The sequence below is a fragment of the Ziziphus jujuba genome, chromosome 9 (genome assembly GCF_031755915.1).
Source record: "Ziziphus jujuba cultivar Dongzao chromosome 9, ASM3175591v1".
Taxonomy (NCBI): Eukaryota; Viridiplantae; Streptophyta; class Magnoliopsida; order Rosales; family Rhamnaceae; genus Ziziphus; species Ziziphus jujuba.
The window spans coordinates 11,684,948-11,708,204 of record NC_083387.1 but is presented as its reverse complement, the minus strand read 5'-3'; the positions used below and the strand labels follow the sequence as shown (position 1 = coordinate 11,708,204).

The window sequence follows — 23,257 nt, the reverse complement described above, 5'->3', positions numbered from 1 at the left end:
AGCACCCAAAATTCAAATATCCAGCAATAAAAATAATTCTCCAGCAACTCCAATTATTGAATAAATAATCAACAAAACAACAGCTCCAATAATTTCCAGCAAACAAATCAAACTCCAACAAACCGAAATTTTTTTTTTTTATTGGGCTTTTCTTCTTCCTTTTTTTTTTTCACTCACAGAGCATAAAACAACTGCAGTAACAAAAATCAACACCAAAATTTCCAATTCCAACAGCAAAAAATCACCAAACCCGTGGCCTCCAACCACAAGAATAAAAATGTATAGTTTTTTTTTTTTTTAATATCTATTTTTTTTCTTTTGTGAATATAAACTGCAAATATTTAACGCTAAAAGAGTAAAGAAAAATCAACAAAAACCAAATTAACAGGAACAATGATAAAAGACAACCAACAAACTAGGAAACAAAAATACGATAAAACTAGGAAATCCTAATTCAACAAGCAATGAATTTTTATTTTTATTTTTAAATATGCAGAACGTGTATGATGATAGAAACAACCTTAACCTAATGCTAAAATTGCAGATTAACACAAAAACAAAGAAAGCAAATAAAGATAGATCAAACCTAAACAAAATTCGGCTCTGATACCAAATGATACGAACCTAGGACGACCTATTCCTAAACCCGTATTATATTAGCTTGGATCTAATTATGTTCAAGTTCTAATGGTCACCTTGACCCCTAACCAATCTATTATTAGAAACCTTAGTATATAATGAAGATGCCACAATAGATGATGGAAGGTCTATTGACAAGTCAAACTAAAACACTCATTCACTAATAGTGTTTTAAGTGTTCAAAGAGAATAAAGAGAATTCAATCTTATAAATAAATTTCTGTATGAATAAAGTACTGAATGTTATTGATAAAATAAACCCTTAAATAGGCTAAAAAGTTACAAAATAAAACCCTAATTAACTAGGTAAAACCGACCACCAAAAGAAAAGGAAACAAGTTGGCCGAATTTTACACTAATTTCCTAAATTAATTTGTATTAATTAATTCCTTTATTTTGAATAAGAAATTAATTAATTTACAATGAAAAATAATAAAATAATAACTTTTCTAAGTTGATTTGTCTAGCCAATAAATAAATAAAAGCAAAACAAAAAGTCAAATACAAATTAGGTAACGAGTTGACTAGTTTGACAACTAAGCTGATTTATGTCTGATGCAGGAGCTAACTTATGTCTGATGTTCGAGCTAACTTATGACTGCCTGACAGATATCCGATATATAGGTGTCCGATGTAAAATGTCCAATGTATGATGTCTTATATGCTTAAAACAAGTCTTGTATCTTCAGGTATGGACAAACCCTTTTGAGAATGAATTACTCCCTGGATAAAGGCAACAAGGTTGTCCTTAAACATTTCAACTTGAGCCCAAGTGATCAGTCCGGTCTTCATCCGTATCGGATTAGTATTCTAGCGGATTGTCGGTTGTGCGAGCTCGAACGAATTCGCATCACATAACAAAATAAGATAAATGGTGTGCTTTCCTTTTGAATTATACATATTTTGGATAACAAAATAAGATAAATGGTGTGCTTTCCTTTTGAATTATACATGTTTTGGCACTTTAATTCCTGAATTTTTTTTGTTTTTTAATACTTTGGTTCTTTAAACTAACATATCTTTGACGAGAATGGTTCTTAAACTTATTTCTGTCAATTTCTTGACGATTTTAATCCTATGCATATCTAAACTAACATATCTTTGACGAGAATGGTTCTTAAACTTATTTCTGTCAATTTCTTGATGATTTTAATCCTATGCATATCACATGTGGAAATAGAGAGGAACAGTAAGGCAAACATGGTTTTTTCGTCCTCTGAAAAGAAAAATAAATAAATAAAATAAAATAAAATAAGACTGAAGTGCGAAATCTTAAATAGTTCAAAGGCTAAAATTTTGTATAGTGCAGGATTATATATGCTAATTAATGATTTGGTACTATTTTTGTGATATATTATTTTTTCTGAAAAATGTCATAAGCCTTTATTATTTGCAAATCCTAGCTGCGTCGAACTATATATATAGGAATAATTTGCTAGATTCATATTGCCAAGATAAGGTGAAAGGCTATTGACATATCAAATGCTGAAGGTGACACGACATTTAACCATTTAATACTAAAATCTTAGTTGGTCAAGTAACAATCCATAATATTTATCACATCACTAGATTCCCAATATAAAATAAAAATTATATTTCTAACAGATTAAAATTTTGTACATATAATAGAAATATTCTCCTAGGTAATAGGATTTCCTGTAACACACGTTGCAGAATATTGAAATATAATTTACAATTTCTACAATAAACTTAAGGTAATAAGATTATATATATATATATATAATATAATATAATTTTTCTTCCGGGATAAAATACTTATATATATATATATAGTCATTCTACAGTCAGGACCGTCTGGATGGAAACGCGTACGGAGCAGAGAAAAATCGATGCTACACAGGAAAAAAACATCGAGTTTTTACTCAGAGAAAAAGCAGACTCTACACCAGAAAAAAATGTTGGCTTTTCTAAAAATATCGGCTTTGCTCCTTGTCCACACGCAACTCCACCCACACGGTCTTGACCATAAAATCCTCCTATATATATATATATATATATATATATATATATGTATATTTGAATATTTGGTTGAGGTTAGATTTTGTTTATTTTTATTTTCCTTCAAATTAAAAGTAGCACACTCATATCTACATTTACAGAGAGTACAAATAGTTTGATTATTTTTTTAATCAATGCAACATAAAGGACAGAATATCAGAATCCAAAGGATCTAGCTAAAGTGTCGCTGCTACTACAAGCATTTTTTGCTCTTTTGTTTTTTTTTTTTTTTTTGTTTTTTGCTCTGAGGCACCAAACTAAAGCAGTTAATACAAAAAAATAACAGATTATATATCAATTCACTCAAAATTAAAAAATATCATGTTATGTTGGACCAACCATTGAAAATGAAAATAGAAAAGTTTTCAATGAAAAAAGGGCCAACCACCAAAAAAAAAAAAAAAAGGAGTTATTTGCGCAAATGCTTCCTAAGCTACACAAAATTTAGCATTTTAGCCCGTTAACTTTTTTAAAGGATGAAAAGACCAGTTTGCCCTTTATTATTTGCCCTTTATTATTTTTATCCGTTTCCATATTTAACTTGCTCATGATCAAAATGAAATTGAAGGAAATAAGTTTAATGACCATTCTTGTCAAAAATATGTCAATTCAAGGACTAAAGTGCTAAAAAAAATTCAGAGATTGAAGTGCAAAAACATATGTAATTGAAAAAGGGAAACAAGCTAATTGTCGAATAAAATAATAACTCGTCGTTCTTGCTATATCACTTATAAATTAACATGGTGCATATCCCACTTCTTATGTCTTTCTACCAAAAATTTACTTTACATCTCCTTTCCTCTCTCTCTCTCTCTCTCTCTCTCTCTCTCTCTCTCTCTCTCTCTCTCTATCTTCCAACACTTTTTCAATAGGTTATATAATAAATTAGAATGTGTTAAACTATTTAGTGACAGTCAGGAATTTATATGTATCGGGACGAGTTAAGTAGTGGACTTTAAACTAGTCTAGGGTTTAGATTGATATGTGGGCATTTTTTTAATAAAAGTTTAGGGTAGACTACACTTACAACCCTTCTTTTTAAGTTTTTAACAATTGATGTATCCAACTTTCCAAAATTGTTTCAGTGTACGCAAATAAGGAAACCAGCATTTTATAACAGGGGGTGGATGAGGGTCGTGAAAGTGGAAAAGGCATCCTTCCAACAGCATAGAGAAGAATCTCACTTTAACATTTTTTTTCTTTTTTCTTTTTCTTTTTCTTTTTTTTTTTAAACGAAGTTCAGAGGAATAAATATGGAAAAAAAAAAAAAGTGAAAAAATAAGGAGAAAAAGGACGAATAAATTAGCGAAAACACCTCTGTTTTCATAATGGATTCCTACTCTACATAGCAACTAAGGAAAATTCAAAGTATTGTAGAACACTTAGTTGACACGTATAATTTCAAGATAGTGCACCGAGGGAGGTGGTGTATTTCTAGGCCTGATGCATGGTTTGAAATATACAACACGCACTTGTAGAAAGGAACGACAAAGAAAGAGAAAAAGAAGATTAATGATTTTTTGAAGATCCAATAAAGCACTTTTACAAATCTTCTTCTACACATTCTACTGGCTTCTTATGATCATAAAAGGGACATCTAATACAATTTAAATTTTTAACTTTTTATATTACAAGTAAAAATTCAAACTCATAACTTTTACAGATAGTGATTTTCTCACTAAATTTTTTTTAGAATGATTGAATCCTTAACTTATAAATTTATTTTTACATTATAAAGTAATTTTTTTTTTTTTTGTAACTAAAATTTTTGTGGCCTGGTGATTGAACTTAAAATCAGTTTGGCGCACATATTAGTAATTTTCTCACATTTATTTATCTTCATATATATAATAAAAAAATAAAAATAAAAATCCAACGGAAATAAGATGTTATACTTTCAGCAAAAAATAAATAAATAAGATGTTATACTCAATTTGCACTTCAAATTATAATTAATGGTGCTGGATAACCAAATTTTGTGAAAGTCACATCACAAATATATAAATATTTATTTCCTAATATCATACCTTGTTAAAAATAAAAAAAGATAACAAATTCAAATCCTATTTTGATTCCTATATTTCAATTATAACAAAAGAAAACTGTAAGACCAACTTTTCAATCCCATTGACCAAAATTGCTGTTTCTATGTTGACGAAAAACATTGGAACCCTTGTCCATTGTCAATAGCCCCTAAACTGTCAGAATCAAAATCTTGGACATGTTTCTTAACGTTATCTCACAAAATGATGCTGCTATTTACACGTCCTTAAATTGCTTTTCCCACTGCAATTCTATTTACACGATTTTAAAAAGATTTTTATTTTAAGATAAGTTCATACGCTTCATTTAATACCTAAAATATCCCTAATTACATATACTCCCATTAAAAAACCAAAAGCCTCTTTTTGTACTGTTCAAAAGAAATTGTTTGAAGCCAAGGGGGAACTCAAAGAGCACGCAGTAAACTTTTTCCATTCCAAACTTTGTACTCGAAACAGGTAGTGATTCTCTAATGTTTACTCTGGACTTAGTTTGAATTTAAAAATAAAAAAAATAAAAAACCCCTTAAAGAAGAGAAACTAGATAAATCTATAGACATTGCCATGGCTTGTTTTCTGTTATATATTTATTAAAAAAAAAAAAACATTACATAGAAACCCTAACAAAAACTTACTCTTTCCTCTTAAATTTTTTTACTTGTCAAATGTACATCCACGAAAAAATATGAAGAAAATATAACGAAGAATAAGATTTAAAAGTGGTAAAACAGAGGTAAAAAAATAATAATAATAATAATAAAATAAAATATTATTAATTTTAATTTAGGAAAGAGAAACTGTTGGTTTAGGAGTGTATCAAGCAATTGTTTTAGTATTGGTCCTTTTAAGTAATTTTACATAGGGGACAAAATTATAAATGAAAAAAGTCGAAAAAAAAATTGCAGCTTGGATAAGCAATTTTGGGGGCGTAAATAGCAACACTCCTAAGAAAATTGACGAGATAGCGTGGAAATGGCCCATTGGATGATCAAGCCCATGTCCACACCTACCGTCCATGTTAGAACATTTTTGCAAGCTGGAACTATGACCCCCCGAATGTTGGGGTTGACATCTTCTAGCGGTCAACAAGCAGTTTCTGGCAGTTGTCTCATTGTTCTCTTTTTAGGTTTGACGCCATTTTGGCGGTCCTAATATGACCCTTTCCAACAGGTGTGATAGGTACGTTTTCGTTCGTACTCTATCACTTCCCACATAGTACAATCCTCTCTGGCAATCGCCACGTCCTAAGAATTTTATTCTTTGACAGCTGTCTCCTGCCGGGACGTCCCCGTAATGACATAGTCAATGATATCAAAATCACTCACCCAGTTACCGTCCACCCAACTTGGCTTCCTCCTTTTCAGCCTTTACTCTCTTTTTGTATTTCCAAAAGAAAAGCCATTATTTGATTTTATAAACCGTATATTTAAATAATTATTTTATTAAATTAGATTTTTAAGATTGAAAATTAATACATAATCAATTTCATCCAATTAATAATTTCCATGACTTTTTTTTTTTTGAATGGACACAATTGTGATGTTAACAATAATTTTATTTTATTGGTCATTAATTATACATAGCAAAATCTTTTGAAAATTATTAAATTTAATATCAATTTGAAATTTTTTGAGAATGTTATTTTTTTATTTTTGTGAAAATTTAATTTTTTTAACGTTTCAATAATTTTCAAAATAAAAAAAAATTATGGATCCAAAAAAAAAAAAAAAGAAGTAAAAATATTTCAAAAAAAATAATTTTGAAGAAATTAATTTTTAATTTTCTTTAAAATTATGAAAGATCCCAAATGGGATTTTTCTAAAAATGTAATGGAAAACGTCAAGCATAGATCACTTCACTGTATTTAGTGCGGTGGAGAGTGTTTTGTTTCATTTCTGGGTCCCAATTTTCCATGACGACAACTGATTAACTTACATAACTGCCTGCTGTTCTTTGTGGACCCCACCACACAAAAACCTTCTCCTTTGCCCTTTTGTAACTAATGGCCCACGAGCCTCCAAACCCCGTGTAAGAACGGTGTAACAGCTGTCTGCCATGTCACCTCCCTATTGGTATATATACACACGCTTCTAGCTATTTGACCCACTCATATTTTCAAGTGTTTTCTTTTAAGAAACTTATAGTGCTCTGCTGCGAAGCTTGTTATCGTTTTGCTCTCTACTTCGTCTTCTACTCCCACCGCTGCAATAACAACAACAACAACAACAACAACAACAACAATAACAAATACACAATAACCATACCATGCATAGGTCCAGTAAACGACCCAAGCTGGACGGAGCTCCGCCCACCCACCCGGTTTCCCCGTCGCAGCTTCCACGCCGTCTTTCGCACGAGCAAGAGATCTCCATAATCGTCTCGGCGCTGCGCGACGTCGTTTCAGGCAACGACTCGCAGGAATTCCAATCCCCATTATTGCAGGCCAATTATACGACGGCAGCCGCTTCGTCGTCGTCTTCGAATCCCAACAGCAGTAGCGGAACCGACCAATGGGGTGGTTGTGGTGGCGCACTGTTGCCGCCTTCTTCTGACTTGGACACGTGTAATGTATGCAGGATCAACGGTTGTCTCGGTTGCAATTTCTTCCCGCCTTCCAATACTAGCGATACCAATACCACTAACAATGCTCCACGAGTGGAAAAGAAAGTTCCGAGGAAGAGGACCAAGAAAAACTTCAGGGGAGTTAGGCAGAGACCTTGGGGTAAATGGGCCGCGGAGATCCGAGACCCGAGGAGGCAAGCCCGAGTTTGGCTTGGGACTTTTAATACCGCAGAGGAGGCTGCCAGGGCTTACGATAAGGCCGCTATCGAATTTCGAGGACCGAGGGCGAAGCTGAATTTTCCATTTCCCGAAAGCACATTGAGTGGCCAGCAAGATGAAGAAGAAGAGGTTGTCGTTGTGCAGGGAGAGACTATTCAAAATCCGACCAATAGCGAATCGCCCGCGGGATTGATTGTCGAGAATTCTCCAATCGCGAGGGAAACTGAAATCTGGGATAGCATCGGAGCCGACGAGATCCAGCAGTGGATGATGATGATGGATTTTGCCGGTGATTCATCGGACTCTGCTAATGGCTCTGCCCAATGCTCATAGTTTTTTCAATGAGTGCTTAAATATATGAAACTAGGTAGAGTTTGTAAATTTTTCAAAAAAAATTTTATCTACTTTTGGAAAGTTTAGTTGGCGGGATTCGGAGGTGTTCTTATGTTGTCAGGATGGAAAATTTTAAAAAAAAAAAAAAAATCCCAAATTTAAGCTATTTTTTTATATATATAGCGAAACAAAATTTAAAATTGTACCTGATATATATATATATATATAATATATTACGTCATCATTTTGTTAATTGGTTTAGTTCATTAAACAGTATAAGAACTATGAGGAAGAGGAATGGCCACGGATGTGAAGGAAGAAAAACATGTTTGGCTGCTGAGAAAGTGTTTGTGGGTCTACCTCAGGTGGATGTTTGTAGGTCCCACGCGTCGCAATCCCCAATTCTTTCATGGCGCGTTGTTTGGTGATTCTCTTTTTGCCACCTGAAATGAAAATCCTTTACAGAGTGGAAGTGGTGGTCAGGGTGGTTTCAAGTAGGACCGCGTCCACTCATGATGTGGGAAAGAATATGGCTCTGGAATAAATTAGGCCACGTATGCAAACCACCTGAGCAAACGTGTAATATGGACACGTTTTTATTTCTTTATAATAATAATTTATTATTATCCATCATGTTTATATTTTATTATTATCCATCATGTTTACCATGCGATCAATTCTCATCTTCACGTGCTCATTTAGCTTTAATAAAAAAGTGGAAAAGAAAAGAAAAAAGTGTTAAAAAAGAGGATGTTTTGAGACTACTATTAGCTTTAAACAAAAGAAAAGGAGAGGTTGAGAAACTTGGAGTTTTTCTAATAATTTTTTAAAAGTAAATTGATTTTGGGTTTTTGGGTCATAAAATACATTTCCCGATTGCAATAGTATTTTTGAAATTGTTTTTTTTGGTCAAGACCAACTTTATGAAATACTTTATCTAATTAAGCTCATGGACTTTGTCTTTACTCGTTTAATACACCAAAACGAGTATGGACCCTTTAATTTGACTCAAAGACAATAGCTAATCCAAGCTACAGTGATTTTTATTACCTTAGAATGATGTGGATCTTCTACGTCATGCTTGCTTACTTATTTAATTTTTTTTTTTTAAATGAACTTTAGAACTTAATAAACTCCTTTATAAAAAGAAATAATAATAATAATAATAGAAAGATATTTGCACTTTTAGACTGGCAATATAGAATAATTGCTTGAGAAAGAAATTGTAAATAAGACTAGCAATTACTGTAGGCATAGATCTGGCTCAATACTAAAATACTGTTAATACACTTCTAAATCAAAAATTCAAAATGAAAATATTCCCTTATCCAATTATAATGAGTTTAATATTGTCAAAAAAAAAAAAATTAGCAACTACTAGATCAACAGTTGAAAATGAGCCAAAAAGAAAAAAGAAAGCTATTTTTGTATTGCCAAAGAAAGTTTAATATTGTCAAAAATTAGTAATTTTGGAATCATTTTTTGGTGAAGAGCAACTCTATGAAATACTTTATTTAATTAAGCTGTCCTTACTCGTTTAATACACCAAAACGAGTAGGACCCTTTAATTTGACTCAAAAAGTTATCTAATCCATAACTACAGTGAATTTTATTACTTTAGAATGACGTCTATCTTCCACATCATACTTGTTTACTTTTTTTTCTTTTTTTTTTTTTTTTTTAAATGAACATTATAACTTATTATACTCCTTTGTAAAAAAAATAAGAAGAAGAAGAATAAAAATAAAAAGATATTTGCACTTTTTGACTGGCAATATAGAATAATTGCTTGAGAAAGAAATTTTAAATCAGATTGGCAACTACGGTAGGCATAGCTGTGGCTCAATAGTAAATAGCTGTTAATACACTTCTAAATCAAAGTTCAAAAATTTTAATCAGGATGAAAATTTCCTCTTATCCAATTATAATGAGTATGGCCAAAAAAAAAAAAAAGAAAAAAAAAAGCAACTATAGATCAACAATTGAAAATAACCGGAAAAAAAAAAGTTATCTTTGTATTGAAAAAGAAAAAAAAAAAATTCTTTATACCAGTCCATCTAAAATTGTTCATAAAAAATATTCTTTTTTTTTTTTTAAATTTATTTTGTAACCCTATTATTCCTTTCACCAGCAGCCATCAACGGCCATTTGCCACCAATGTTAAAGGTTTGTCAGCGGCAACTTGCCGGAATCGTCTTGATTGACTATGATCTCGTCTAGGGTTTTGGGATGGTACTTACCCACCCACAGTGTCTTCTTCTTCTTCTTCTTCCAAAAACCTAAGCAACTGAAAGCAAGCTGACACCTGAATTCAAAAAGATCTACTAGTTGTGGGAATTAAAATGGGAAATTGCTGTTTGCCTTTGCTTGGTATGTAGGAAAAAACAAAACCAAAAATCAAGGATTTCCCAAATCAGTCCCTGCCCATTATGATATCGAACCCAAAACTGAACCCAACGTAATTAAAAAAATTATATGGTTTCAAATTATATAGTACTCAAAAATCTTTTGGTAATGATTTTTCTCCTATTAGACAATACTTAAAGTCCATTAGATTTGCGAGTAACTGGCAGAGTAAAAAAAAACAAAAAAAAAAAAATTTTGAAACTTACAGTTAGGGCAATGTACTTCAGTAAACGCAATCACTCTTAAAAAAAAAAAAAATAATGGAAAGGGAAAATGTCAAACCAAAAAAAATAATAGGAAAAGGCTAAATAAAAAGAACAATCCGAATTATATATATATACACATATGTATAGATATTATATATTATGTATTTTGGATAAATCACAATTCGAATTAAATGTTCATAACAACACGTTGGAGAATTGGTCTATTGCCTTTTGAACCTTTATTATTTTTCGGTAACAGTTCGAATTAAATGTTGACAACAACGCTTTGGAAACTTGGTCTATTGCCTTCTCGATATTTTATTGGGTCCACAGTTGCCTTTTGAAATTCATTTTCGGATATTTGGGCTCGGAACGTTCCCGCAAATTTCGAAAATTGCCGTGCACCGTGATGGGGCAGTTTTTTTTTGAGGACCACGGGATGGACACGGAATAAATCTTTTAAGATTCGAATCGGAAATGAATCAGAATCATAGAATAAAGAACCGATCTGTATATATTTATTTATTTATTTATATATTTTATATTTAGACTATTATATTTTTTAAGTATATATTTTATTATAATTATAAATTTAAAATTTAATATATTTAATTATATTTTAATTATTTTATTTATAAAAAAAATTTATATAAATTTCTTAAAAAAAATTATATTAATTATAAAAAAAGAAAAAGAAAAAATCGATCAGTTCCATCTCTGATTAGAAAATTTTTGTCCCCATTCTGTCACAAAAAAACAAAAAAAATTACGGAAATAAGATGAAAAATTTCACTCCTAGATAAAAACGGGATTTTAAAAACTGATCCCGTTTCGCTTCGTTGACATTCCTAATTTGGACACTTTGGTCATAAAATTTTTTTTTTTTTTTATCGTCAGTCTTTAACCTTTAACTTTTTGAAATGAAAGAAATTTCGATTTTGCTTTGGATAATTTAAATGACAATAAATTTGTATCTAACCTTTAAATTTTAAATTTGATCAAATTTATAATTAAAAAAAAACTCATTTTCCAATTTAACTTACGGTTAAAATTATAAAGTGGTGAGATAATAAAAAGCTATTCATGAAGTTGTAGGGAAAATGACATTCCAATATTTTATGGTTTGCACTTTTTCTATTTTTTTTTTAAATTCTTATTTTAATTTTTTATCTAATAAAAATGTAATACCTCATTTTATCATATTATTCGATAACAATTAGGTACATGCAATATTATTGAAAGAGCAATTGTAAACGTGTTTTAAAAAAAATTTTAAAAAGTACTAATTATTTTTTTTTTATATATATATTGAAGTGTGCTTTATTTAAAACTTGACTCTATAGACATTGATTTAAAAGTCCTAATGACTATATCATACAAGACTAATATCTGTACCAAAGTCATATGTTATCAAATATCAATGTATAATTTTCCATTTTGTTTAATATTGGCGGTCGTTTGTAATTGTTCTTCAGTCGCAAAATTTACTCATCAATTCAGATCCTCTAATTAATTATTAGTTCAGGAACCAAAGTTTGTAGTAGTATATAATACAAAACATTAACATATTTTATTATGCCACGTTTAAGTGTATCTAATATTAAATTGAACTTGCAAATTTAAAACTTTTGTTGGTTGGACTTTACCACGCTCCCATCATCCCATGATTTTATCAGAATAATATATTGTGGTAAGCAGAGTCAGCTTATGACTCCATTTTTAATGAATTGGCCTGTAAGTCCTGCTGAGGCTTTTTCTGTCATTTTCCTTTTTATTTTTGTTGCTAATAGGCTTTTTTCTGCCATTCATTTTCACGGTAGGAAGCTACTAGAACATTGTGTCACTGTCAACTCACCCCTTCTTATTTATTTTATTTAAAAAAATAGGTATATTTTATAAATGCTCGTTAGCCTCGTTTTGTAACATTTATTTATGGGTTTTTATTTATTTATTTATTTTAAAATAGATGTTTCACTTACAAGCACTATTTGTTTTTTAAGCTTATGTTTTAATGGAACTTAATTTAAGCTCTTAAGCATTATGTGTTGTTTGTTTTTCTTAGCTTAATGCTTAATTTATTTTTATGTTTTTTGCTTATTATCTTAAATGAAAAAGGTGAAACTTTTAACTTATATCTTAGCAAAAAGATTTTATCTTTTTTTATTTTTAAAAAAAAATTTGCTATTTTATCAATAGGATCATTATTGATTTGACAATTACTAATTGACAATATTTAATTATAAATTAATTTTTTATTTTAAAACTCTAATTTTAAAAAATAAATATTTTTTAAAAACAATTTAAATTGTCAAATAATATATGATCCCATTAGTAAGGCTGTATATAGGCTTAAACAGTGTATGATAGACTCGATTTTAATTCGCTCAAGCTCCGCTTGTAAATAAAATGATTTAATATTAAACAAAAAATGAAGCTTATGAATCAATTTTGAATACTAAATCAGATTCGTAAATAAATTGAATTTGTTATTTATATATATTTGTATAATAATATATTATAAATTTAAACACATTAAATATTTATAATACGTAAACAATATATTTTATATTTTAAATTTAAAACTTTTTGAAAATAAATTAATTTTTATAATAAAATTAAAAAATAAATTAAATTTATTAATTATTAATGTTAAAAGTTTTATTTAAAAAAATAAATATTCAAATTTTTAAGTTTTTTATCCTATAATAAATCAAACCGAACTAAACTTGAATATTCAAGAATGAACTAAATCAAATATAAATAAATTATTTTAAAATTTTGTGAATTTAAACCATATTTAAACACTTCTAAAATCATGCAAGTCGATTTTGAAATGATTATCTTTGGCAATAATTGATTTACATCCTTATCAGTAATTGTCAACAGGTAATGACAGATAGCATTTTTAATTTTTTTTTTTCTAAAATTATGCTTGGCAATATTCTAATACAACAAGGACTATGCTCCTCCCTCTCTTCTCTACAGTATTCCCTTGCCTCCTTCCCTCTATGTGGCTCTCCAATCTCCTCCCCTCTTTCCCACTCTGATCTCCCTCTCTCTCATTTTTCTTCTCCAATCTCCCTAGGAGCTCAGCATCATTGACGTCTTGATTTTATCGCCATTTTAGACATTGATGATAATTACTTGGTGTCCTTGTTGCCGGAAAAGAAAAATTAGTAAGAGATTTTGTGATTGGAGTTCTGATTTTGGTAAGTATTTCATTGAGAGGATTGAGAATTGATAAGATTTTATAGAAGAGAAAGATGATTCAGAGAGATGGAAAGATTCAATTTACTATATTAACCTTCAGTTTTTCATTAGCAAAAGAATAAATTTGTCAATCTAAATAAAATGATATAATTTGCAAATAAAAATGATTTATTTACCAAGGATAATTATGTTTTTTACAAGATAATACATTGTTAATACATTTATATATATTTAGAAATTAATAATTAAAAAAAAAGAACATATTAAAATTTATAAATTAAGATCTATTCAGCTTTCGAACGTAACTATGTCTATTAAGATTTTATTTAAATATATATATATATATATATGTATATATATATATAACGCTACTTTCGTGAATTTTGTTTGAAGTAGATAGGTAACATTGGTCAGATACAAACGAACCAAAATGGGCAACTATTTTATGCACCCAAGTTAAGGAGGAACAATGCAATGTACTGCTACTCTTCCTGTATTTCCCTTTTCAAGAATAAAAAACAAATTGTCGTGTAAAATATATGTCGCTACCAACGGAAGTAGAAATACTTTACAACTTTTAAGTTACTGAAAATAGAAATATCTTACGACTTTCAGTCACTGAAAAGTTGCTTTTTCACACTAAATCTCTATATTCTTCATCATTAAAAAAAAAAAAAAAAACTAAAAATGCACCTCTGGGCTAGTGCTCACAAATACGAGAATCGAACCAACATGATTAAATATAGGCAAAATACATTATAGCAATTCAAAGGGCAAAACGGTATCAAGATCAATGGGCGATTGTAATTTGTATTAAAAAGAGAATTTAACATTGCCAATGCACGACTAAAATGTACCCTATCCCGATTTACAGGTGTGAAAATAAGCAAACAACTCACGTAAATACAAGCAGAAGCCAAACTAAACTAAAAAATGGATATGATCCCAAAAAAAAAAAAAAAAAAAAAAAAAAAAAAAAAAAAACAAAGGAACAGAGAGGAAACACATCTAATTACACGAGGAAAAGTCCAAGCAATCCTGAATGCACGGCATGTATGACAACGCATACACACAGGGTAAAGCAAATATCATTTTTTGCCAGCAAGGCTGATCGAGCTGACTTTCAAGGGCGTTGCCACCACAAGTGGAGCTTCTGGGGAGTCACTGAAAGCAAACTTGTCATTCATGAATCGACTCTCTACGATAGACTCATCCTTCAACACAATCTTATAGCAGTAACAGCTCTTGAGGCCTTGCTGATTGTGATAACATGCATGTCCACTATTCTTCACCCGCTGGAAATCCCATATCACACTGAATTTACCCACTGTTGCAACTAAGTGGCGCTCTTGTTTACCATTCTCAGTTACCTGCAAACAGACATTAACATCAACAATAAAGTTACTAAATTAAGTCCATCCATATAAACTAACATGAAATAAACAAGTTATCAAAAAAACAAAAAAAAAAGTGCCAGAAAATATGCACCAACAAACCATTGTCACCTTAATTTTTCAAAATATATGACTGGCTTGTTTGTTAGCAAGAAGTTACAGGAACTCCTGCCTATTTAATGTATTTTTTGTTTGTTATGCAGTCCCTTAAAAATGGGGGATTTTCACAGATGCATAGAATCGAGTGGGAAGTTAACCACTGCAAAAAGTTAATCGTGTAGAGCCCACAGCCTTCTAACCAAACAAGCACACATTATTTGAACATAGTGAAGCTATTTTCTTATCACTACTACTTTTCTCCTTCAACCAAATGGAGCATCATTGAACATTATGTTGCCGATTCTAGCCTTCTAATGATAGGGAAACAATATGAGAAATTTTCATCCCACACTGCTAGTCATTTAATAAAATGAATTAAGAATAACAAGCAAGAGATCAACAACAAAAAGCCGCAAAGTTGCAATTTAAAAACTAATGTCTGTAAGCAATTAAAATTTCTTGTCTAGCAAGTATAATTGCCCTACAAAGATATAAATTGCTTTTAAATAACAGCTTGTTTGAAAAAAATTTTAAAAAGTGGATAGCTTTGCAGGCATGTAACACATTCTTTGATCAAGTTAATAACCTACCTGATAATATATGAGAATATCCTGCTAACAAATTATTTGAAAGATATCATCTTCTGCAGTTACACACATGTATATATATGAGATAGCAATATCTCTTTTTTTCCTCCCTCCATCCCTCCCTAATAGTGGGAAACTAATCTGATGTTCCATAAAGTAGACAAATTAATTTTTCACCAATGTGGATTCGATGCGTTAATCAGATCAACAAACAGAAACAGAGACTGGAAAATACCGACAATCCACATCTATAAATAATCAACCAAGTCTTGCCAAACTATTCCATTTCCAATATTCAAATTCTTGTGCAACTAATGTGCTTATCAGGTGCCTTCTGTATGTATAACTTTCAAGGACTTGCAACTAGTGAATTGCATTTGAACCACAATGAATTGTCTAGAACAAAGAGACACCACAGAATATCCATCAAGCACTAATAAACATCAACCAAGATCATTTCAGCGTGCACTTAGGAATTACCACCAGGATCTTAACAGAAAAAGGGTGCCTTAGAAAAGAGATGGAAAAAAAACAGAAACAAAAAAAGTGGTACTCCTGTGTCACATTAGAGCAAACTGATAAGGTCATTGCCAACCTTCATAAATATGCAATGCTTTATCTTTTTTCCAGCAGGATAATTAACAAATCAATTATTATGATAATTACCAACTATTTATTCGTGTGATTTATTATGAAAACACTGAGAGCATTAGAGTTAAAACAAGATATATGCATGTGCAGCAATAGAAATTGGATTGGGAGTCTTAGTTAAAGCAAAAGTTATCTCATGGATAGAAATGATCTGGAATAAGGAACTAACATAGGGCATGTTGAGAACCTTAAGACAGTCAAATATGCAATACTCGTTTTCAGGAAATCCCTTCGGTTGAAGATAAACCAAATCATAATATAAGAAATTTCAAGGACCACATGAATACTGTTGAAGAACCATGAAATAAGGTAAAACGTTAATCTAACCAAGAAAACAAAAAAGCAATGACAAACCAACAATTACAAGCCAATTAAACTGTAAATTAGTATTCAATGTGTAACCGATAAATTAAAATTGAGCATTTAAGAAATGTTTAAGCATGCATACCCATGAAAAATGGCCACCATGGAATTTATTGTCTGTACCCGCCAAATGTGAATCTAAAGGAGTCAGTTTCAACAATCTTGGAGCTGGTATCCTATTACCCATTCGACCACTAAATCCAGTTTTCGTCTTTCCATCCTTGTCAGTGAACAGGGTGCAGATGAGGATCAAATACGTATCCGTAGTGCCTAATATCCATTTCCCATCAAAAGTAACATCAACATGTGTAATGGGCGATCCAAGACCTGGAAAAGCAGTCTTTGCCTGTCTCATTGACGTCTTCGAATACAACCTTATCTTCCCGTCAAGAGACCCAACAACTATAGAACCATCTCCGGTCGTTGCAAAGCACTGAAAATTTGTCCCTCGCGAAAACTGATGACCCTGGTTCCAATGCAAGACTGGCGAACTCGCAGCAGCAATATTCTGAACCATTCCACTCCTATCACGCATATCCCACTGACAGAGCCTATTATCATCCAACCCCAAAAACGTCGACTCTGAGGGATCCAATTGTGACCCTTTCGTATCATTCGTGACATCTCTCATCGTAATATCCGTGCCATCCTTCTCAAACTTCCACTCCGTCACAATCTTCCCCGTTTCGATATCAAGCTGCTGAAGCCCTCTGCCGTGTGGTTTCCCATCCTTCAATGGACTCATTAGGAGCATATTAGTCTCGGCCCTCATAAGGAGTGCCTTTTTGGGGGTCGATTCGCTTAAACTTGAACTTCCCCTAGAATTCCCACCATCGAATTTCACACAAACACCTTTCCCATGAATCCCATGTCTCAAATTCCTATAAACCTGAACGCCACTATCGTTCACCAAGAAGCTATTATCCAAAGCACCAAGAGTCAAGCTCTGTACCCCACCATTCGCAGCCTCCTCGAACTCCTCCAACAAGTCCTGGTTGGACCGCAGAGGCGTCGCCGGCCCGGGACTCTTTCCAAGCTCATCCTCTGCATCTTCCCACATAGAGTCGTCCGCAGCTTCCGGCTTAACCCACCCTAGAAACTCCTTCCCATAAATTTTGACCTTATTTTCCTCCGTCGCTTTAATTCCGTACACATTCTCAAACAAGCAGTCCTGAAATTCGGTCACGAATCTCCGGTACTGCTCGTCGGTCAAGAATTTCAGAGCCCAAACACCTTTGCACACGAAATCGATGCGCCGCTGATCGCCGAACATTTTCAATTGCATCTCGGTCGAAACCCTAGCTCGAACCTTGGAACCGACCTTCAAAACCCACGAGGACTGTCCCTTACCGTCCGATTCATCATCATCATCATCCTCGTCATTTTCAGCGTCAAAATTGGAGGTCTTGATGAAAGCGTAGTAGGTAAGCTTCTCGGAGACGATCCACTTAGCCTTGGGAGTGTTGCCGCCGATGTGAAGGTAGAGCTTCACGGCGTTCTTCGAATTAGGGTTCGAAGAAGAAGAAGGAGACGGAGAAGGACAGGGAGAACCGTACTTAAGCTTGAGGGCTTTGAGCTTGGCATCGACATCGTCGAGGGAGGTTAGGGTTTTGGATTTGGATTTGGATGCCGAAGCAAAATGAGGAGTTACTTGGTGAGCCTCAGCGTCAGCGTATTGGTCCTCCTCCTCTTCTTCTTCTTCTTCGTCTTCTTCTTCTTCTTTGTAGTCATCGGAGTCTGAGATATAGTCCTCGCGGCTCTGAGAGGTCCCCATTGCTTGTGGATTTTGAATTTTCAGAGCTAAAAAGACAGTGATAGACAAAAAGATTGTGTCAACGATTTCTGAGAGAAGAGTGCCAAAATGTTTTTGAATATTTTGCTTTGGAGGTTGATCCGATGTGAGAGGTACAGTTTGTTAGCGCTTTTATAAAGGAACAGTCTTAACCGGCTACCGCCGGTTTCCCTTTTTTTTTTTTTTTTTTTTAAGAATAAGATACTTAATCTCAAATAATAAGCTTTAGAATTTTCTCTTTGTTCAATGTAATAATATATCATTTAATTTATCATGCCTAATTTGCTTAGACTTAAATTAAATTTATTTATTTTAGATTTTTCTCGAACTCATAATCGAGTCTGATGATTTCAGTGAGAATGTTACCGGCTACAACCAGTTAGCGTTGATATGCCGCACGTCTCGCACCCCATCTCTTTCTTCGTAGACAAGAAAAAGGATTAGCTATTTAAAACCACCCGGATACGCACTCTTTCACACGGTAATTTCCCCGGTACACAACGTGTCTGTACCCGAGTATCCAGTTGTTTTGCGGAGTTTAAATTCCTAGAAGAACAATTCTAGCAAACTACCTTCTCAGACATGCTCCAAAAAACAAAATAATAAAAAAAAATAGGAAAAAATGGCATACATATACGATCCCTTCTTTCCAAATAAAATTTTCACGAACACAGGAGCTAATAGAATGAGCCAGACCAAAGGGAATATTTTTCCTTCCCATTGAAATCTATATATAACTCACATTTTAGATTCTACAGTTAATCTTCAAAACACCTACACCTAATCTAACAGTAAATGTGGAAATAAACAGATAGCAACTCTATCATCTCACATGGCATCACGGGCAGCAATCCGACATGTAATAGCATCGGCAAGTGACGATATTCCCAGTTCCAGCCCAGATATCTTATAGTGCTGCAAAATAACAACTCATTGGTAAATAATGCTAAAAACAGCATGTTAATGGGATGAAAACTCATACATAGATATTGATAGATTTAAGACACAAACCTTTTGTATTTGGGCATTGTCTGCTCTTCCTCTCAACTCCTCCAAGTCAATCTCTTTCCCATTGATAAGTTTCTCTACAGCCTTCATCTGGTACAATAACACCAAATGTTGTTAAAATCACATTGCTGACATTTTAAAATCTCAGTGAAGCAAAATACAAGGATCGATTTGCTGCATTATTCACAACACTGTAATCTCACCTCTTCAGGAGAAGCATTGAATCGAGCAGCAAGCACATAAGTTGAACATTCCGAGATGCCACATCTTTTTAAGGATTCTGTGATCTAGTTATCATCAAAAAGCCAAAGGTTATCCATTTTCAAGCCAGAGGAAACAAAACCATATAGATGATAGTTAAATGGCCAAAGTTTTACATGCTTAGATCCGGAGTAATTGTAAACAAGCTCAGAATGAAGAGTACGTGTTGTCAGAGAATCCCGTGCCTTGGCTATAAGGGACTTGTGCGCAGCTGCTAGCACAGGGAAAACATCTGGGATCTGTTCCAAAGTGTATAAAAGTTAAATTGGAGAAAGCTGACAAAAATGCAGCCCAACAAAAGGCATTGAAATTGTTGACATTGAATATTTAGGGTAAGATAAGCATGTAAGAGATTACAAGTGAAGCATTGAGAAAAGCAACTTCTGGTTCCAGCGTTCCAGTTTGCATGGAATCAAGAAGATCCCTGCAAGATAATGAGTTTATTAGGCATTTTGATTCTATCACAAGCTTGTAATGTTGTACGTTTCCGAGCACTTTGTATCATTCTCACAGACAGTGAACAATTTCCAATAAAAAGTACCATAGAGAGGCTAAACCCCCAGTTCGCAAGACTTGTAATACACTTGGAAATGAGTATATCATATTTTATGGTAACCTTGTGGATGCACTCTGCTTTAAATGGTTTAAAAGTTTCGTAACATGCTTCTTTGGTTAACTAGAGAGGCTAAAGCCATCCCTTCCATATCTAGAGTAAGCTACAGAATCTACATATGGTTTAGTTTCCAACTTGTACATTTGGGAGAAATGTCATATTTTAACTTGGTAGTAGATCATTGTTACCTAGTTTCCAGCAGGTACCAGATACTGCTCACCTGATATGCAAATCTGACATATGCTTTCATACTACTGAGTAGCAGTTAGGCAAAAAAAATTCAGATATGGAATAACCATATCTGACAACCTTTAGAAGCTAAACCCACATCTCAAATTGACAAATAGGGGACCACATCATCACAACTCAAAAGAAAGCCACATGGGGCAATAGGACTACATCATTTAATAGTCTAACATCTATCACAATAATATGTTATTAACATTTGATAAAAGAACTATGTTCTTCATTTTACTGTCAAAGAACTTACTACAATTGCCAATATAGAGCTGAATCACTCTTGGCCACATTACTCAGTTTTGGACTTTATATTTCAAAATTGGTTGGTGCCTAGAAATAACTGAGAAAAACAGGTTTCAGGGCTTTTGTAGTTTTAGAAAATGAGGACCAAAAACCCTGAGATGGTTATTTTGGCCATGGACCATAGATCTAACTTTATTTCACTTATTTTTCATATATTATCAACAGTTATAACGGGCCCAGAGTAAAATTCTAAGCTGAGAATTGATAATAAGTACATTTTCAAAGTTTCTTCATCTGTTCGCCTTTCTTCCTTGCAAAGCACCCAATACATTGTCAAAAGCCCCTCTTACTTCCACGAAAGGTCCACCCTACAAAGTTCCAGTTCTCCAACTTTTTCATCTAAAATGTGCCTAATCTTGTAAGAGACCAGTACAAACTTAAACCCCAACATCGCTCATTCTAAGCTCTCTCAGAATACATTACCAAAACACAATCTTTAGACAGCCTTTTTTTTTTTTTTTTTTTTATTAATACAAGAAATCCATATTATTTCATTATACTTACAAGTGCAAAAATCATGGAAGGGGAAAAATAGATAAGGAATAAAATTCAAGTTTTTATTTCACAAATGAAAATATCCAAAATACTCATAAACACAAAGAATTGACGCCTAACCTCCTTAATGGCAAAGAAAAAATAGCGGGAAAAACAAGCACAAAAAAAAAAAAAAAAAAAAAAGAGACCTAGAGAGAAATTCTAATCCAAATAATGTTCAAAAAGGTTAAATAATTGAACTTTTTCATTTGTTCTCCGATATAGTATGTTTCTCCATTATTGGGTTCTTCTAATTTCATTCCTGAGAACCAAAACAGAAAATTAGGGCAAAGAGAGATTACTTGGAGTTGGAGACATCGGTGAAGAGGGAAAGAGCAAGAGTGCTTCCATTGACCTCGAAAACCTTCATTATTCCTGCTTCTTCAAGTTCTCAGATTTTGCTGTTTACTTATCAATTATTCGGTTCCAAACTCCGTTTCTTTCAGAACCAAAACATTTTTGAACTTTGGACCAAGTTGGTGGAAGAGGAATTAACAAGGTAGGAAAAGCTAGAATTTTAGAGAAAGTATTCAGTGTTGCTGCTGTATTGTTTCTGTTGCTGCTTGTTTTAACGATGTTTTCCAACTGACTCTTCAGCAGCATGGAATGGACTGTCGGCCGTCCGATTACGCCCCATATTATTTTATTTTATTTTTATCTTTTTTTTTTCTGAGAAAATATTTTATTTACCCTTACAAAATTTTTTGTGTGTATTAATTTAAAAGTGAACAAATTTTAAAAATATTTAAAAGTTTAAAGGTTTAATTTAAATTTTTAAAAAATTTATAAAAGTTTGATTATATTCAATTTAAATTTTAATAAATTTTATAAAATCTATTAAAATCTATTAAAATTTTATTAAAAAATTTTAAAATATACAAATATGTAAAAAAGTTTTAAAAAATGATGAGTTTTAATAAATTTAAAATATTTTTAAAATTAAAATTATGAAAAAAATTATAAATATAAATTAAAATGTTGTTGGATTTTTATAAATTTTTTATAAAGTTTATAAAATTCTATAATAATTGATTAAATTTTTTAAAAATTATAACTCATTTTAAATTCATTAAATTTTAAATTTAATATTTTTTACTTATGTTTTTATACATCTTATATTATTTACATTATTTTTTACAAATTTAATTAATTTTTGCCTATCCATTTCTCCTCATTAGTTAAAAATTCAATACATGACTTATTTCTTTTTTGGGGAATGTATTCAAATTTTTTTTCTTTTTTTTGGTCATAGTTTGTATTTTAAAAACTTAATCATATGTTGAGTTACCCAAAAAAAAAATAAAAAAAATAAGAAACTTGATAATAAGTTGATTTTCATAGTCAAATGGTTATAGGTGTGCATATACTTTATATTATTTTATAAATCCATAAATGAATTTTCAAGCCATACTTTATTTGGTAAACTTCTACATGGCCTTACTGTAGTTGTACTAAGCATTTATGATCTTTTCAATATTTTTATATTATATTATTATTTATATATGTTATTGGAATGGAAATTTTAAATCCAGAATCATTATAAAATTATAGTTTAGCCATTATATTATATTTTTTAAATAAAGACACTAAATTATCTTTAAAGGGACATATTTTATTATTGCCAACCCAAGTAGAATCCGTGGCCACCCTCAAATTTTAATCCTTTATATTTTTTTAAAAATTTTGTTTACCTATTTTACTAATTTATCCTTTTTCGCATTGTTGTGCCCTGTCTCTTATACACTTATATTTTGTTATACTTTTAGATTTTATTCTT

The 23,257-nt window shown here is 31.8% G+C and overlaps 3 protein-coding genes across 3 annotated transcripts; 1 reads left to right on the top strand and 2 right to left on the bottom strand.

Annotated features, from left to right (window-relative positions):
- Positions 1-6,801: 6,801 nt before the first annotated feature.
- Positions 6,802-8,459, top strand: LOC107427051 (ethylene-responsive transcription factor ERF109). Its single transcript, XM_016037387.4, has one exon. The coding sequence runs from the start codon at positions 6,965-6,967 to the stop codon at positions 7,811-7,813; it is 849 nt and encodes a 282-aa protein (XP_015892873.2). The 5' UTR covers positions 6,802-6,964; the 3' UTR covers positions 7,814-8,459.
- Positions 8,460-14,419: 5,960 nt separating this feature from the next.
- LOC107410094 (protein CYPRO4) lies at positions 14,420-18,640 on the bottom strand. The gene is made up of 2 exons (XM_048480381.2): positions 16,815-18,640; positions 14,420-15,005 (listed from the first exon to the last, which is right to left on the bottom strand). The coding sequence occupies exons 1-2, from the start codon at positions 18,501-18,503 to the stop codon at positions 14,724-14,726; spliced, it is 1,971 nt and encodes a 656-aa protein (XP_048336338.2). The 5' UTR covers positions 18,504-18,640; the 3' UTR covers positions 14,420-14,723.
- A 464-nt stretch (positions 18,641-19,104) lies between these two features.
- Positions 19,105-22,062, bottom strand: LOC107427050 (uncharacterized). Its single transcript, XM_048480382.2, has 6 exons — positions 21,783-22,062; positions 20,148-20,214; positions 19,907-20,029; positions 19,733-19,816; positions 19,533-19,619; positions 19,105-19,436 (listed from the first exon to the last, which is right to left on the bottom strand). The coding sequence occupies exons 1-6, from the start codon at positions 21,848-21,850 to the stop codon at positions 19,350-19,352; spliced, it is 516 nt and encodes a 171-aa protein (XP_048336339.2). The 5' UTR covers positions 21,851-22,062; the 3' UTR covers positions 19,105-19,349.
- Positions 22,063-23,257: the final 1,195 nt, after the last annotated feature.